The 18671-nt window shown below is 41.8% G+C and overlaps 1 protein-coding gene across 3 annotated transcripts in view; it reads right to left on the reverse strand.

Annotated features, from left to right (window-relative positions):
- ADK (adenosine kinase) overlaps nt 1-18671 on the reverse strand; it is a 283761-nt gene that overhangs the window by 196887 nt on the left and 68203 nt on the right. For all 3 annotated transcript variants that reach the window (XM_058188632.1, XM_058188631.1, XM_058188630.1), the window contains exon 4: nt 1916-1994. In XM_058188632.1, the coding sequence (XP_058044615.1) occupies nt 1916-1994 (79 nt within the window). The remainder of the gene's footprint in view (nt 1-1915; nt 1995-18671) is intronic.

Genomic DNA, 18671 nt, shown 5'->3' on the forward strand with positions numbered 1-18671 from the left:
CAGAAAATATGACTTCTGTAACAGAATCATCAGTGCTTGGAATATTTTACCTGACTCTGTGGTCTCTTCCCATAATCCTAAAAGCTTTAACCAAAAACTTTCTACTATTGACCTCACCCCATTCCTAAGAGGACCATAAGGGGCGTGCATAAGCACACAAACGTGCCTACCATTCCTGTCCTATTGTTTTTCTTTTCTTCTTCCTATATATATATATATGCTTATACCTCCTAATATTTACTCATATATGTGTTTATATGCTATATAATCTTTTTGTATGATACCTACATATATTGTTGTGACTAAATAAATAAATAAAATAAACAAACAAACAAACAAACATTGTTGGCCATGCTTGTTAAGCCAACCACTGCGGTTAAGTCAAGCATGTGTTTGTTAAGAGCCTCCCACAAGGACTTGTAAATACACGCTGGCTTCCAAGCACACAAATTTTGATGACATTGCAGCTGTAGGGATGTGGTGTCAGTCGTAAGTATGAGGGATAGTTGTAAGTCACTTTTTTCAGTGCCATTGTAACTTCAAATAGTCACTAAACAAATGTAAGTTGAATGTAAGTTGTAAACTGAAGATTACGTATATCAGTATCAGCGAATCTATGGCACGCGTGGAATGGAACCATCCCATATGGAACCATCCCACGAAGAATGTGCAACCTCGCTGGCTCCTATTCCGCGTTCCTGTGATCACACGTGCGCCGGTCAGCTGGCCGCCACGCGTGCAGGAGCGGTGGAATCTGGAAGAGCGGCTTTCCCTCACACATGCGCAGGCCGGCACCCGACCTTCCGGGTTGACGTTGCGCACATGCGCGATGGCCAGCTGTTCGTCAGGCACGCTTCCATGCCAGTATCCGGGTGTTCAGTTGCCGACTCGCACATGTGTGATGCACCGCTGCTCTTCTGGGTATCGGCGCTCCCACGCACACAAAGGCCAACGAGGCCGCACATACCTCACGGGATGGTTTCATGTGCTACTTCCAACACGCAGGCCGGCACGCGGGGACGTCAAAGGTTCACCATCACTGACCTATATGCTTCTAATAAGGGCACAGTTCTTATCTTTTGTCACTCTAAATTCTCCTACTACTCAATTCTACAAATTTAAGATCAGTCTAATGCCGAGGTCTTCAAATTTATGCTTCAAACAGCAAAACTGGCTGGAGAATTCTGGGAGTTGAAGTCCACAAGTCTTAAAGCTGCCAAGTTTGAAGACCTCTGGTCTTAATGTATGGCTTTCAGATTACTAGTTTACAATTATTCTGCAGTCTTGCTCTAATGCTTTTAGACTCTGCTGATTTTCATCCCACTTCGTGGTGTTTGCTTCTCCAGGCCTCCACCTCTTCAAACCAGCCCCCACCCCACTTAATTTCCACATTGGAAGGGAGAACTTGTCAAATAAGTGCCCCTGAAAATCCTGAGGCAAAGATTTCCCAAGATTCTTCCTTTCTCCAATTGTGGAAATTTTTAAATCTGTTCCCAATCTTATTCAAGCTTTTAACAGACCTTTAATCCAATATTAGGTGGAAAACCTTCCAGATATTTACTTCTTCGATGAATATGAAGTCTCAGATAAGATTAAGAATGAAGCTTAGTCTCGTTGGTTTTATTCAAGGGCATGTTTGAAATACAACGAAATCCCCAACTGTAAGATACCCTGGAATATTTAAATATCTGATTCAATTAAAGTAGGGCATTTACACATTAACCCAGAAACAGAATAGCGGCTACAACTTCAGATGATCATTGTACAGACGGCCATCCCTTCATACTGTTGGCAACAATAAAGTACAGCCATATAATGCTGTGTTTATGCTGCATAAATAAACAAATTTAGACCAAAAACATCTTTCTGCCATTAAGTCTTAACCTGGATGTAATTCATTGTGAAGGGGACAAACCTGCGCCACTTTAACGGAATTCTGCGTAGACCCACCAGCGTGATATTCTACCTTGAATTTTTTCACAAGTTCTTCAAATCTGAAAGAGATCACAAAGGGAAAGAAGAGAGAGGGAGAAAAAAAGAGGTTACATTTTGTGATTCTGTATATTTCTGTATCTTTGTGATTCTGTAAGTTTCATATTAGGGAACGCTGTGAGGATTTGAATTTAAGGCGGGGTGTCAAACTGGGGGCCTGGGGACCGGATGCATCACGCGTAGGCCACGCCCACCCCAGCCACGTGAAGGCAAAAAATACGTCACAATACATCATGTGACATCAAAAGTCATGTGATTTAAGGCAGGCGTCTCCAACTTTGACAACTTTAAGACTTGTGGACTTCAACTCCCAGAGTTCCTCAGCCAGCAGAGAAACTCTGGGAGTTGAAGTCCACAAGTCTTAAAGTTGCCAAGGTTGGAGACCCCTGATTTAAGGCATCAATATAGCAATGGTTCAGTAGGAAATTAACTCCAATAGACTATTACCGTGTTTCCCTGAAAATAAGACCTGTGTTATTTTTTATTATTATTATTTTGCCACCAAAAAAGGCACTGACTCACCTCAGCTGCTCCTGTCGCCCCAGGCCTTTTTTTTTTTTTGCTATCAGAGGCCTTCAGGAACTTCTTTGTCCGACAAGGCCAGCAAGACTTTTTTGAAGGCCTCCGCAGCCGGTAACAGAGCTCTGGATCGATCTGGAGCTCTGTTACTGGCTAGAGAGGCTTTCAGGAAAACCTTGCTGGCTGCAGCAAAAGAAATGGGTGAGGCCTGGCTGCAACTATCTGAAGGTAAATATTAGGGCAGCTCCATGACCCCCTCTCCCCACCCTAGGTTAATTTTTACCAGTGCACCCTGGCTAGAGTCTTTTATCTGTGTACCCTGGCTGGGGATAGGGCTTATATTGGGCGCATGTGTAAAAGGACTTACTTTCTGAGTAGGTCATATTTTCGGGAAAACATGGTACTTGCTATTGCAAGAGACACGGTTGATAAGCAGGAACTGTTAAAGCATTTTGAAAGGTTTCTGCCACACACACACACCCATTTGTCTATTTTGGTCAGCCCACAGAGGAAACCATGAGAAAACATTTTTATATGATTGCAGTGGCCAAACTACAGAAGAAAAAAATACATCCTTTAGGACAGAAGCATGAAACCCGGCACATATAAAATTGAAATTACAGTAGGAAGGATTCCCAAAATTCACATGCTACGCTGGATTTTAGTCAAAAGGCTGAGAAATGAGAACTCATAGTGGCAATCAATTTTACTGTTATTTGAGAGTTAAAATACTCTCAAGTTCTAATAGCTCAATTTACCTTGCTTTATATGAGATTATGGGCACTAATCAGACCTAAACAAACAGATAATATAATATAAGGCAATTGAATAGACTAAACAAATGGCAAAGTCAATATTTAGTAAGTTTGCACTCCATTTGGAAAAAAGCTCTGTGTGAGTTCATGCTAATCGGTTTTTAAATCTCCTTCACAAAAACATTAAGAAGCAGATCTAAATTGCAACTCTTAATTTAAGGCTAATGTAAATCTTCTTGAAACTAGTAGTTTAGCATTTTACAAATGAGCCTCAGGATTGTGGAATTCCCCCTTTGGGCTCTTCCCACAAGGGCTGTGGGAAGGGTGGCTCCAATTTTTATTTCCAATTGATCAGGTTTTGAAAGCTTCATACTGGTTTTGTTTAATCAAAATTTTGAGATCATTCCTGTTTTCAATCTGGAATCTTCCAACACTTTCAGTTCCAATTCCTACTTCACTGTGTGTGTTTAAGGGAGAGAAAGTGCCTGCCTTTGGCTGAGAATAGCTAGAACCAAGTCAATAAAAGACAGTCTTTCTGGTCAAAATACTGCTTCCCAACAGAAGACCAACTTTCTGGTCTTCCTCTTCCAAATAATTGTTCTAGATCTTTCTGCTTATCAACCCCAATTCCTGAACACTTCAACACCCCTTCATTCCTAGATCAAGGCAAATTTGGTTCCCCCCCTAAAAATCTGCATTTTCTTCTATAAGTTCTAAATCAATCGTGAAAGGCGATTTGTTTTAGAACTTTTGTACAAAGGAGAAATGCATCCCAATACAGCACAGGTGGTTCTCAACTGACAATCATTTGTTTAGTGACCATTTGAAGTTACAACGGCACTGCAAAAGTGACTTACGACCACTTTTCACACTTACGACAACTGCAGTATCCTCATGGACATGTGATCAAAATTCAGATGCTTGGCAACCGGTTCATATTTATGATGGTTGCAGTATCCTGAGGGGTCATGTGATCCCTTTTTGTGACCTTCTGACAAGCAAAGTCAATGGGGAAGCCAGATTCACTTAACAACTGTGGCAAGAGAAGTCATAAACTGGGTCAAAACTCACTTAACAACTGTCTCGCTTGGCAGCAGAAATTTTGGGCTCAGTTGTGGTCATAAGTTGAGGACTACCTGGGTGTACAATGCAGGGTGTCATTCTCCTGTGCTTGTCTTGGTCCTCTAAGGGGTCTCCAACCTTGGCAACTTTAAGCCTGGTGGACTTCAACTCTGGGAGTTGAAGTCCACAAGTCTTAAAGGGACCGAGGTTGGAGACCCCTGCTTTATAGCTAAGCAGAGCCTAATTTCAGCTCTGCTTATGTGAAATGAAACTGTTTTTTTAACAAGTTATATGAAGGTTTAATTTCAGTTATGGGACTGAATGCTTATAGCCAAGATACTGCATCTCAATTATTTTTAGTGTATATTAAATATATTATCGTATATTTCAGTTTATGTACCGTATATACTCGAGTATAAGCCGAGTTTTTCAGCACTTTTTTTGTGCTGAAAAACGTCCCCTCGGCTTATACTCGGGTCTATACGGCTTATACTCGAGGTTTTTTTTTTTTTAGCCCTCGCTTATACTCGAGTATATCTGGCTTATACTCGAGTTTTTTTTTTCTTTTTTCACATTTTACGGACGGGAAGCCCTGCGGTGCAGTGAGAGGGCGGGCGGGGAGCCGCCAGCCTTCTCAGCTGAGGGAGGAGGTTTCCCCAACCGGTAGGTGCCTCATTTCCCACCTCGGTCCCCAGTTTACCCCAGTTTTTGGGGTAAAATTGGGGACCTCGGCTTATACTCGGATCGGCTTATATTCGAGTATATACGGTAACTTGTTTTGATTTTAAAAGCCAACAAAATCAGCCGTAAATGCTTTCAGCCTCCATCTACAGTGGTGGCCAGCATTTTACTCACAATTATAAAATCTTGATTTTGCAATGATTCTGCCAAACTTAAGAGTGAATTATCACATTTGAAATGTGAAATGTAAGAGAAAGGGGTCTCTTAACTTTATTTCTTTCATTAATTTATATACTTGCTCAGCTCTCAATCACATCTCTTTTCCCCAACAATCCAAGGACTTTGAGTGAAGAAGCATAGTGGTGGATTAACATCTTTTCCAAACTTTAAACCAAAGATTAATCTGCATTTTTTGCTATGTTGAATGGCCTGAAAACAGAAAACTGATACTTAGGGTATGTAATCCTGTTGTTCAAACTGCTAACCCGTTTTGAGTGGGGTAAGGTGGATTAAAAAAAACACTACCTGGCATAAAGATACCATGGAACCAGACTTCCTATCCAGAGTCTATTTCAATATCTTACAGAACTTTTAGCTTTTGCACAAAGTAGTTTTAAATGACACATTCAGTTAAGCAAAAATACATAACTGATTGTAATTCTTTTGGGGGGGGGCGGAGGTGGGAATGACCAATCTCCCTAACAGCAAGGGGGAATGTTATATGCCAGGCTTACCTTGAGACAGGGAAGTGGGTTAGCAAAATAATGTTTTAAAAAGCATGAAATAGTATCAGTAAACAATGTTCTCTGATTTCCATATCTGCTTGGTAAATAAGAATCATTTAAAACATCTTTACATTCAGAAAAATATACAGAAATCTGACTTAAATATCTACTACTGACAAATATTTATTTTAGACCTATTACTGTCAAACATTTAATGTTAGAATCTCCCAACTTATTTCAGAAATTTTACACAGCATTCAAGGAACTTTCAGGTAATAGCAAAAAAGTGGCTTTTAAAGTTGAGATAAAAAAAACATGGATAAAGCTTGCTGACTTTACTAAAAAGAAAATAAAGTCTTTAAATCACAGAGCTAATGTTTTAACCTTACTTTTGTGCCCAAGTTACTTTTTTACATCTTGTTCCAATATTGTTTAAATGTAAACATATGTGGAAAATGTTCTTTTAGCATCTATTAAACTGACATTTAAGTCCATTTTTTTCAACCCCTAACGTTTGTGGTAAAATATTTCAAAGCTATGAATCTTCGAAAATGCACAGGCAAATTGTCTCTTTCATATATAAACATCTGTTCTTCATAACATGGAATCTGTTTAGAATTAGTGACTTCTGATTTAGTTGCTATTTGTTTAGAAGAAGTGGTTTTGGAAAATAAAGCACTAGTTTGAGGTAATTTTATTTTGCAAATAATAAATACTTCTATAAGGAGTTGCCATTTTCATTCTATAAAAACATATAAACTTTCAAATCTGTAGTACATACATGACTCTTCATGCACACATCATCTAAATGTGGCTAGTTGTAAGTCACACTTATTATTATCAAGGGCAAGGGGAAAGACTGTTGTTTAATTGCTTAATTTCCACTCATTTTATTACTAGCAAAATATGCAATTAATAGTTGTTCAAAACCTTGGGGTTCGTAAGCCGTGCTCCCAGATAAAAGCATTCAGCATTCTAGGGGAATTCCAATCATATGCTGAATAGCTTATGTAGAACTTCATAGCCATGGTCTTTGTTAATGATTTTCTTGGCTTGCCTTTGATGGCGGCAAAACAGAATATTGGGAAAAAGAAAAAGAAATAAAAGGCAATCTCTTCAGGCACAAAGACTGAATTAGCAGACCAGTTATCTCTGGTGAACTGCCAGATTTCAGCCTCTGTTTAGCCAGCCAATCTTCCTGTATGCTTTTGCTATCTGTCTCTCTGCATGCTGATTTTGAATTATCCTGACTGAAATCTGAAATTTGAGAACAGTCTGGGTTACAGTCTGACGGCCACGTTTGAGGTAGGAATATAAATTAATTAATTGTTATTTGCTTCTCAAAGCTTGTTTCGGTTAACACTCTTGGCTGCTGCACCTATTTATACTTTTGGATGTTTTTATAGTTTCATTCTTTTAAATTGTTTTAACTGTTTTATGGTTTTATAATTGTAAGCCGCTCAGAATCACTTGTCTGAGATGGGAGGCTATAGAAATCAAATCACATCAATTCAGTCAAAGTAGGAAGAGGAGTGGTAGATTCTGGAGGCAGGGTCAAAAGAGGAAGCAGCGGAGAATCTCTATGTAGCCACAAATGGACTAAAATCCAACCCCTCTTGAATCCCACTGAAAAGTTTTGAGTGAGTTCAGTTGATTAGTGTTAGGGATGAAAAACAGGACCGCCTGTGAAGTTTCAATTAAACTGATTTATTATTACTTGTGCTTATGCAGAGGAATTTATTCAACTAACAGGCAGCACTAATTTGGTACTAGATAAAGGTCAACAAAATTCAAGAAGGGTCGCACTTAGTCCATGTGTAGCTATGTAGAGACACAATGCTGCTTCCTCTTTTGTCTCTGCCGCCAGATTCTGCCATTCCTTCTCCTACATCAATCAATGCCTATAGGAAATGCTAAATAACCAACAAGATGACACTTTCAAGAAGTGTATTATTAGGGAGCGACCCACAGCAGGTTGGATTGGGAACAATTAACGGGCACATAAGCACTCAGAAGCTTCTGATCAGTACTTTTATTGTTACCAAAAACAACTACAAAGACATCACAAAAGACTTCCAGTGACTGCTGTATTTCAAACATAAGCCCCAAATGCAAAACCAAGATTTAAACTTTTCCCCAATGGTTCCTGTTGCCTTGTCTCTCTTTCAGACTGGAGACCCAATTTCCATTTGCCCCCTTGTTTTGACAATGATCAGATCTACTTTCATGTCTTTCTCTGACTGTGTGAGAACTACCTCTTACATCTGCCAAACATTAAGCACTTGAATAAAAGTGTCCAATGGGATTATCCGTCAAATATTGGTCTCTTTATCAAATATATTATCCTCTGGATTGCATTTGGTATGTAGGTCTGAAATTCAAATGCCCACTGCAACAATACTAAAAAAAAGTGAAGACATAAAGAAAGCAACACACATTTTTTAAAGCTCTTTGGAATTAGAATAAAAGACTTGGAGAAATGGGGAAACATATGGACGTTCAACCATGTATTTCAAGTTCCTTTCACTCTTACTCCAAAACTAAAATGGGAAGGGTTTGGATTTTAGATGGAAAGATAGATAGAACAGAACAGAACAGAACAGAACAGAACAGAATAGAATAGAATTCTTTATTGGCTAAGTGTGATTGGACACACAAGGAATTTGTCTTAGTGCACATGCTCTCAGTGTACATAAAAGAAAAGATACCTTCATCAAGGTACAACACTTACAACAAACACTTAATGATAGTCATAGGGTACAAATTGATAACTTTTTAGAAGAGAAAGGTTATATACAATGATGGTTGTGGTTAAAAAAACAACAGGAAACTGAGTATGGATATTGGGAAGGACCAAGTGAGAGAACTACCACCGCTAGTTCATAAGGACTGCTTTTTTTCACGGCTCTCCTTCTGAGTGAATTTTCAAGCCAATGAATTGTTTAGCAACCTTACTTATTATTTGAGGGTGGTTGGGTGGGTGATGACTGCTTCTTTATTGTGTTTGTATTCGACTTATCCTTGTAAGCTGCCTGGCGTTACTGAGAGTGAGTTGGGTGGCAATATAAATTTTCTTAAATAAATAAACAAACAAACAGAAGGCATTGAGCGCTAATGGAATCCAATAATAACTAGACACAAGAACAGTTTTTTCCCGAAGGCCATCACTCTGCTAAACAAATAATTCCATCAACACTGTCAGACTATTTACTGAATCTGCACTACTATTAATCGTTTCATAGTTCCCATCACCAATCTCTTTCCACTTATGACTGTATGACTATAACTTGTTGCTGGCAATCCTTATGATTTATATTGATATATTGATCATCAATTGTGTTGCAAATGTTGTACCTTGATGAATGTATCTTTTCTTTTATGTACACTGAGAGCATATGCACCAAGACAAATACCTTGTGTGTCCAATCACACTTGGCCAATAAAATTCTATTCTATTCTATTCTATTCTATTCTATTCTATTCTATTCTAGGTTCCTGAGAGAGGTTCCTGACGGAGCTTGGGCCATTCCCTGAGGAACTGGCCCACGGCACGACTGAGGAACTGGTCGTGGCCTGGGAACAGGCCGCGGCCGGGGCCTTGGACCGTGTCGCGCCTTTGCGGCCTCTGACCCGGCGTAGATCTCGACCGGCCCCTTGGTTCTCCGAGGGGCTGAGGGAGATGAAACGCCGGAGAAGACGCCTGGAGAGTACCTGGAGGTCCAGTCGCCCGAACTGATCGGACACTAGTTAGGTCCTATTCTAGGACCTACCTAGTGGCAATGAGGGAAGCGAGGCGTTCTCGCCTCCACCCTCATTGCGTCGGCAGATAACCGCCCGGCCGCCCTGTTTGGTCACCGCTCTCTCCTACATCAGGAGGTGCGGGATGACCCTTTGCAGGACGAGCCGAGGAGTTTAGCGGTTATCTATACGATAAAATCGCTCAGCTGAGGGACGGTCTGGATCGAATTTGGGATGATCAAGCGAGGGAGAGGAGGCACGCCTTGTTGAGTCCATTTGGGATGAGTTTGACCCTGTGGCTCCGAGGGCGTGGACAGGTTGTTGGGGAGGCTTCACGGCACGACATGTTTACTGGACCCGTGCCCTTCCTGGCTGGTACTGGCCACTCAGGAGGTGACACGAGGCTGGCTCAGAGGATTATCAACGCTTCTTTGTTGGAAGGGTTTTCCTGCCGCCTTGAAAGAGGCGGTGGTGAGACCCCTCCTTAAGAAGCCCTCCCTGGACCCAGCTGTTTTGGGTAATTATCGTCCAGTCTCCAACCTTCGCTTTGTTGCGAAGGTTGTAGAGAGTGCCGTGGCGCGACAGCTACCTCAATACCTGGATGAAGACGTCTATCTAGACCCGTTCCAGTCCGGCTTCCGACCCGGATACAGCACGGAGACAGCTTTGGTCGCATTGGTGGATGATCTCTGGAGGGCTCGGGACAGGGGTTATTCCTCTGCCCTGGTCCTATTAGACCTCTCAGCGGCGTTCGATACCATCGACCATGGTATCTTGCTGCGCGGGTGGGGGGGATTGGGAGTGGGAGGCACCGTATATCGGTGGTTCTCCTCCTATCTCTCTGACCGGTCGCAGACGGTGTTGACAGGGGGGCAGAGGTCGACCGCGAGGGGCCTCACTTGTGGGGTCCCTCAGGGGTCGATTCTCTCGCCCCTTCTGTTCAACATCTACATGAAGCCGTTGGGTGAGATCATCAGTGGTTTCGGGGTGAGATACCAGCAGTACGCTGATGACACCCAGCTGTACTTTTCCACCCCGGACCACCCCAATGAAGTTGTTGAAGTGCTGTCCCGGTGTTTGGAAGCCGTACGGGTCTGGATGGGGAGAAACAGGCTCAAGCTTAATCCCTCCAAGACGGAGTGGCTGTGGATGCCGGCACCCCGATTCAGTCAGCTGCAGCCGCGGCTGGCTGTTGGTGGCAAGTTATTGGCCCCAAAGGATAGGGTGCGCAACTTAGGTGTCCTCCTGGACGATCGGCTGTCGTTTGAAGATCATTTGACGGCCGCTCCAGGGGCCTTCCACCAGGTTCGCCTGGTCCGCAGTTGCGCCTTCCTTGATCGGGATGCCTTATGCACGGTCACTCATGCGCTCGTTACCTCTCGCTTGGATTACTGTAATGCTCTCTACATGGGGCTCCCTTGAAGTGCGCTCGGAGGCTTCAGTTAGTCAGAATGCAGCTGCGCGGGTTATAGAGGAGCTACACGTAGCTCCCATGTAACACCGATCCTCGCAGGCTGCACTGGCTGCCTGTGGCTTTCCGAGTGCACTTTAAGGTGTTGGTTATGACCTTTAAAGCGCCCATGGCTTAGGACCTGGGTACTTACGGGACCGCCTGCTGCTACCACATGCCTCCCACCGACCCGTACGCTCCCATAGAGAGGGACTTCTCAGGGTGCCGTCCGCCAAACAATGCCGGCTGGCGGCCCCCAGGGGAAGGGCCTTCTCTGTGGGGGCACCCACACTCTGGAATGAGCTTCCCCCGGGTTTACGTCAAATACCTGACCTCCGGACATTTCGTCGCGAACTAAAAACACATCTTTTTATCCGCGCGGGGCTGGCTTAAATTAGTTTTAAGGGGAAATTTTATTAATTTTAAATGGGGTTTTTAGTATGGAAAATTTTAATCTCAGGCTAATTTAATAAGTTTTTAAATGGTATTTTAATCTGTATATTGTGTTGTTTTACTTTTGCCTGTACACCGCCCTGAGTCCTTCAGGAGAAGGGCAGTATAAAAATTAAATAAAATAAATAAATAAAATAAATAAATAAATTCTATTCTATTCTATTCTATTCTATTCTATTCTATTCTATTCTATTCTATTCTAATGAGGGCAATAAAGTTCAGTGTTTTAGTTACAGGAGAACATAAACTGGAAATGCAATTGTCCATCCCATAGGGATGCGATCATGTGAAAAATACAGTTAGTCCTCAACTTACAACCACAACCGAGCCCAAAATTTCCATTGATAAGCGATACATTTGTCAGTGTCTCCACGTTACAACATTTCTTGCCGTAGTGGTTAAGTGAATCACTACAGTGAATCACTGCACTTTACAGGTGCAAAGTGAATCTGGCTTCCCCATTGACTTTGCTTGGATCACATGACCTTGGAAGACGGCAACGGTCATAAGCCTGAACCAGTTGCCAAGCACCTGAATTTTGAACAGGTGACCATAGGGATGTTGCAACCGTCCGTGTTGTGACTTCAAAAGGTCACTAAATGAATGGTTGTAAGTCAAGGACTACCTGTACTGGACTGAGCATCTTGAGTCAACACAGCTTGTTTTTAAGGCTATAGTGAAGGACCTGCCATATCCTATCGTTAAAGAGGCATTCATGGCCCCAACTCTGTTGGCCTTCAGGAAAACTTTCAAAATTTGGTTGTCCCTCAGGCCTTGGGGCAGGAATGTTAGCTGGCCTCGTCTTGGGAGGCAGAATATGTTATGTGCCTCAACTGTCTGTTTTACTTCTATCATTGGGTTTTTGTTGTAGTTGTTGTTGACTACTTATTGTGTACGTCATTCAGCTGCATTTCTGTGAGTTGACCAGCCAGCCGTACACATCCTTAAATAAACAAATTAAGAAAATCAGACATTCTTGTTCTAGTTATGCTCTGCTTGAGGTTACTTATAGACTCAGACGCGGCTGGCTGTTGGTGGCAGTTATTGGCCCCAAAGGATAGGGTGCGCAACTTAGGTGTCCTCCTGGACGATCGGCTGTCGTTTGAAGATCATTTGACGGCCGCTCCAGGGGCCTTCCACCAGGTTCGCCTGGTCCGGCAGTTCGCCTTCCTTGATCGGGATGCCTTATGCACGGTCACTCATGCGCTCGTTACCTCTCGCTTGGATTACTGTAATGCTCTCTACATGGGGCTCCCCTTGAAGTGCGCTCGGAGGCTTCAGTTAGTCCAGAATGCAGCTGCGCGGGTTATAGAGGGAGCTACACGTAGCTCCCATGTAACACCGATCCTGCGCAGGCTGCACTGGCTGCCTGTGGCTTTCCGAGTGCACTTTAAGGTGTTGGTTATGACCTTTAAAGCGCTCCATGGCTTAGGACCTGGGTACTTACGGGACCGCCTGCTGCTACCACATGCCTCCCACCGACCCGTACGCTCCCATAGAGAGGGACTTCTCAGGGTGCCGTCCGCCAAACAATGCCGGCTGGCGGCCCCCAGGGGAAGGGCCTTCTCTGTGGGGGCACCCACACTCTGGAATGAGCTTCCCCCGGGTTTACGTCAAATACCTGACCTCCGGACATTTCGTCGCGAACTAAAAACACATCTTTTTATCCGCGCGGGGCTGGCTTAAATTAGTTTTAAGGGGAAATTTTATTAATTTTAAATGGGGTTTTTAGTATGGAAAATTTTAATCTCAGGCTAATTTAATAAGTTTTTAAATGGTATTTTAATCTTTATATTGTGTTTTTTTTTTTTACTTTTGCCTGTACACCGCCCTGAGTCCTTCGGGAGAAGGGCGGTATAAAAATTAAATAAAATAAATAAATAAAATAAATAAATAAATTCTATTCTATTCTATTCTATTCTATTCTATTCTATTCTATTCTATTCTATTCTAATGAGGGCAATAAAGTTCAGTGTTTTAGTTACAGGAGAACATAAACTGGAAATGCAATTGTCCATCCCATAGGGATGCGATCATGTGAAAAATACAGTTGGTCCTCAACTTACAACCACAACTGAGCCCAAAATTTCCATTGATAAGCGATACATTTGTCAGTGTCTCCACGTTACAACATTTCTTGCCACAGTGGTTAAGTGAATCACTACAGTAAATCACTGCACTTTACAGGTGCAAAGTGAATCTGGCTTCCCCATTGACTTTGCTTGGATCACATGACCTTGGAAGACAGCAACGGTCATAAGCCTGAACCAGTTGCCAAGAACCTGAATTTTGAACAGGTGACCATGGGGATGTTGCAACCGTCCGTGTTGTGACTTCAAAAGGTCACTAAATGAATGGTTGTAAGTCAAAGACTACCTGTACTGGACTGAGCATCTTGAGTCAACACAGCTTGTTTTTAAGGCTATAGTGAAGGACCTGCCATATCCTATCGTTAAAGAGGCATTCATGGCCCCAACTCTGTTGGCCTTCAGGAAAACTTTCAAAAGTTGGTTGTCCCTCAGGCCTTGGGGCAGGAATGTTAGCTGGCCTCGTCTTGGGAGGCAGAATATGTTATGTGCCTCAACTGTCTGTTTTACTTCTATCATTGGGTTTTTGTTGTAGTTGTTATTGACTACTTATTGTGTAGGTCATTCAGCTGCATTTCTGTGAGTTGACCAGCCAGCCGTACACATCCTTAAATAAACAAATTAAGAAAATCAGACATTCTTGTTCTAGTTATGCTCTGCTTGAGGTTACTTATAGACTCAGACGTGGGACTTCTCCATACAGTGGAGGCAATCCCAAGAAGATAATTAAAGACCCTCTCTGCATCATTATCAAAAGAGGCATTTTATTTCTTTGTTCATTGTTTTGAGATCTCTTCCTGGAAACTTGTGCTATTCCTCAGGCCTGGCCTTTTAAGACACATCTGTGCTGTTTATACTTTGAGGGCTCTAACATTGACTTTAGGGTTAACTTTTTACTTTTGCAATTATTTATTCATCTATTCAGCCAGTATTTGATGGTTCTAGGGCCAGAAGTAAACCACCTGTCTGCCCTGCTACCTAGACACATCTTTTTTTTAAAAAATGCTGCATCGAATAATAAAGTTTTTACAATTCTTTTAAGGATCAATTGCCTATCTTTAGTGATTGATTGATTTATTTTTGCTATCTGTCATGGAACACCATGAAAAATTTTGGTGAACATTTTAATGGTTCAGCCAGTCAACTAAGGTCCCACAATCAGAGGTTTCTATTGAATTGTGATAATTGGAGTCATAGTTGGAGACTGTGATTAATCCAAGGTACAGATGATAGGAAAAGTGGAGTAAAACCTCATTCTAAGCTGTCTATGAAGTGTCTACTATACATAGTAGAGCAGGGATATCCAACCTCAGCAACTTTAAGACATGTGGATTTCACCTCCCAGAATTCCCCATGCTGGCTGGTGAATTCTTGGAGTTGGAAATCTACAAGTCTTAAAGTTGCCAAGGTTGGAACACCCCTACCTTTATATTTGAAAAGGGTATTTTCTTTTTAGAAAAGTAAACTTAGCTACAGTGCAACTGCTTTCACAGAGCCGTGGTGGCACAGTGGCTGGAATGCAGTACTTCAGGCTACTTCTGCTGACTGCCGGCTGCCAATAGTTTGGCAGTTCGAGTCTCACCAGCTCAAGGTTGACTCAGCCTTCCATCCTTCAGCGGCGGGTAAAATGAGGACCCAGATTGTTGGGGGAAAGAGGCTGACTCTGTAAACCACTTAGGGCTGTAAAAGTACTGTGAAGTGGTATATAAGTCTAAGTGCTATTGCTACATCGGACAAAGTTTGCAATGAATACCACCACTGGAAGAATGGGAGTAAGGTGAAGACTGTCCCATTTCTGAAGATCCGATTTGGGAGACAGCCTTTCAGACGATGCAAAATACTATCCAGCTGGTAAAACTTTGCCATCATTTTGAGACATTCTGCTCCCTTTGAATGCTTGCTCACCAAGGATTCTCCAATTCCTCTCTTTCTAATGCATTTCTCAATCTTCCTGGTTATGCCCTTAATTGAAGCAGTACCACATGCCAACTTTGAATCACTATTATTTCTCCTTTCTTACCTAGACATCTCTTTTTCTCTCTCTCTCTCAGGACCATCTCCACCAGTCTGACAGCAGATCTACCAGTGAAGTCCCCCTGAAGGGAGATCCCTACAAGCACTGATGCCCCGAGAGGGCTTGTGCCCCAAATTCATGAGAAGCCACAACCCCTAACATTGGTGCAACTGTTGCTTTGCAGAACACCCGATCTTAAAATTCAGTCACATTAAAATACTAAGCAACTTCTCATTTTTACTCACTTAAAATACTTAAGATACATTAAAAATGGTTCCAAACCCAGCCAGATTCAAACACGCAAATGCAACCTTTTCTAATATATACATATTTGTTAATTCTTTCAGTTATCCATTAAGTGAAAGGTTCATGTAGAAAGGTTCAAACAGCTCCAATGTGTTCTGAATTAAAGGGGTATTAGGAAGCAGTTTTAATGATTAAACTGGATTTAGCCTTTCCTAATTTGTAACAAATGAAAAGGTTATAGCTATTTATTGACTTCTTTATCTGAATTAAGTCTTATATGAACATTTTAAAATGTCTGAGAATGAATGAATGAATAAGCTTAAATAAAATGGAGGATAAATTTTCTGTCCTGTTTTGAGCTTTTGGAGGAAAACCAGAATATTTATTTATTTGTCTGCCCCGCCTACCAATCAATCTGTTAAATACAGCTATAAACTTCATTGGGCTCCAAATACTTGAAGAAATGCCTTACAGTATTCCATGTTTTTAAGGATCCTGAAAGAAATGTTATAATTTCCCAGAGGGAAGATGAGACTGGCATCTATTATTGTTTGTTCTCATCTGTTGATTTCATGTTAAACGAACACATAAAGCCATTTTTAAACTCTTCTGACAGAAAATATAAATTAATTTCCAACTAAATTTATTTCAACTTTGGTTGTCTGCTTGCTGGCTGTATCCGAAGTGTTACTATTGTTTTATTAATATGGAATCGTTTTTATAAGTGCATGCATAACATCAATATATGACTTAATTCATCTTAATTACGTCTGTGCAAAATATAGCAGATGTGATTTGCCCTGGTATTTCACTTCCAATGTTGGAGCTCATATAATTATTAAAAGGAGGGGGGGAAAACACATATATTAAAGGTAAAGGTTTCCCCTGCCCGGTTGTCTGACTCTAGGGGGCACTGCTCATCTCTGATTCTTAGCCAAAAGCGCCACTGTTGTCTGAAGACTCTTCCGTGGTCATGTGCATGACTATATACACTGAGGCACTTGGAAGGCTGTTACCTTCCCACCGAAGTGGTACCTATCTATCTACTCTCACTTGCCTGCTTTCAAACTGCTAGGTAGGCAGGAGCTTGGACAAATAATGGGAGCTCATCCTGTCACAGGATGCTTGGGTCTCGAACTGCCAACCTTCTGGTCAACAAGCCCAAGCATTTTAATCACTAAGTGCATACACTCTTACATTTGGGTAAAAGTCTATTTGTATCCCATTGCTAAAGCCTTGATTGTCCCAAAGGTGCTTTTTCAGGAGACAACTGGACTTTCTTGTTTTTTCTTTTGAAGACATTTCGCTTCTCATCCAAGAAGTTTCTTCAGCTCTGACTGGATAGTGGGGAATGGAAGGATTGCAAACAGCTGGTCATTTGCATCCTTTTGTGTTCTCAGGGTCACCTGAGTGGTGCACATGTTTCCTGTAGTCTGCCATATTTTTCCTCTGGAAATCCATTCCTACTCCCACACTGTTCCAAGGGTGGTCCATCCCAAATTGCATAGCTAAAAGTCTGTAGAGATTCTCAGTCATCCAGGTCATGGTTATCCCATAGGTGCCTTGATTAAATTATAACACTATTCCCTTTTCTTAGATTTGCATCTTTTAACCAACCAATCAACAGAAAAACAGGCAGTCTCTGCTTTTATTCTCCAACATTTTCTTTGGTTGAGTTAAGAGTGGCTTGGATCCTCTAGGCCAGGGGTCTCCAACCTTGGCAACTTGAAGCCTGGCAGACTACAACTCCCAGAATTCTAGGAGTTGAAGTCCGCTAGGCTGGAGACCCCTGCTCTAGGCAATTCTTTCCCGTGGCCTTACAGGTCCCTCCCCCCTTTCTGTAAACAGGGCATGGAACTGGGCTTGGATCATCCATCCAGGTCTTATCTTCCTGCGATGGGCCACCTAACTCAGTACAAGGATAAAGACTAGGCAAGGAGGAGGCCTTCCCATTCCCAGATTTGCCGTGTGTTTACGCAACCTCCGGCTGCTTTGCTTAAACTCTGGACAGCATCTCCATCTGCTACTACACAGTGAGGCCAAATGAAGAGCTCTTTCATTCAACCTGGCACTCTCTCATCCTGTCCTCCCTTATTTCCTATACCCCTGAATTTAGTAAACGGAGAAACTGTTGTCAGAATACTAGCTATTATCCACTGTAATTACTCTATTGCGGGGGTCTCCAACCTTGGCAACTTTAAGACTTGTGGACTTCAACTCCCAGAGTTCCTCAGCCAGCAAAGCTGGCTAAGGAATTCTGGGAGTTGAAGTCCACAAGTCTTAAAGTTGCCAAGGTTGGAGACCCCTGCTCTATTGGGTCTTAACTTCCTCCTAAGAGGAACTGTGCAAGCATACAAAGAGTCTTTAAGAAAGATTGTATTGGCTTTCTTGGCTAAGACACAGAGACGAGCACCATCCCTTAAGAATCGGACACAACTGGACTGGAGAAACCTTTACCTTTACAACTAATAACACTTTCATAACTAAATATTCACAACTACAATAGTTATTTCAACGTACACTTTCATGTATTTCACTTCGTACTGCTAATTTCCAAATAATTCATAAGGACCACTTGTACTTTTTAGATGAAGAATGGCACTTATTATTTGGCACACTGTGATGTTGAATTATTTAATCTCAACTGCATTACAATCAATTTTATTTTCCTTATTTGAATACTCCCAGCTAGTTAATGTACTAAATCTGTCATCCTAAGCCTGAACTTGATTAATGATGTACTGCAGCTAAGTAGAATTAAATTAGCGTATAACTGATTAGTACATAATTGGAACAATGTTGTAGATTCTCCAACTTTAATTAGGATAGCTTATCACAGATAAATTATGTTAGAATATACAACAATTTAAGTAAAGAAACAATGGATTCAAAGCTTAATTTTAGATAAGTCAAACAGGGCTATAAATAAAAACAGTGGTTATATTTCTG

Source organism: Ahaetulla prasina, chromosome 6 (assembly GCF_028640845.1).
Source record: "Ahaetulla prasina isolate Xishuangbanna chromosome 6, ASM2864084v1, whole genome shotgun sequence".
Classification (NCBI taxonomy): Eukaryota; Metazoa; Chordata; class Lepidosauria; order Squamata; family Colubridae; genus Ahaetulla; species Ahaetulla prasina.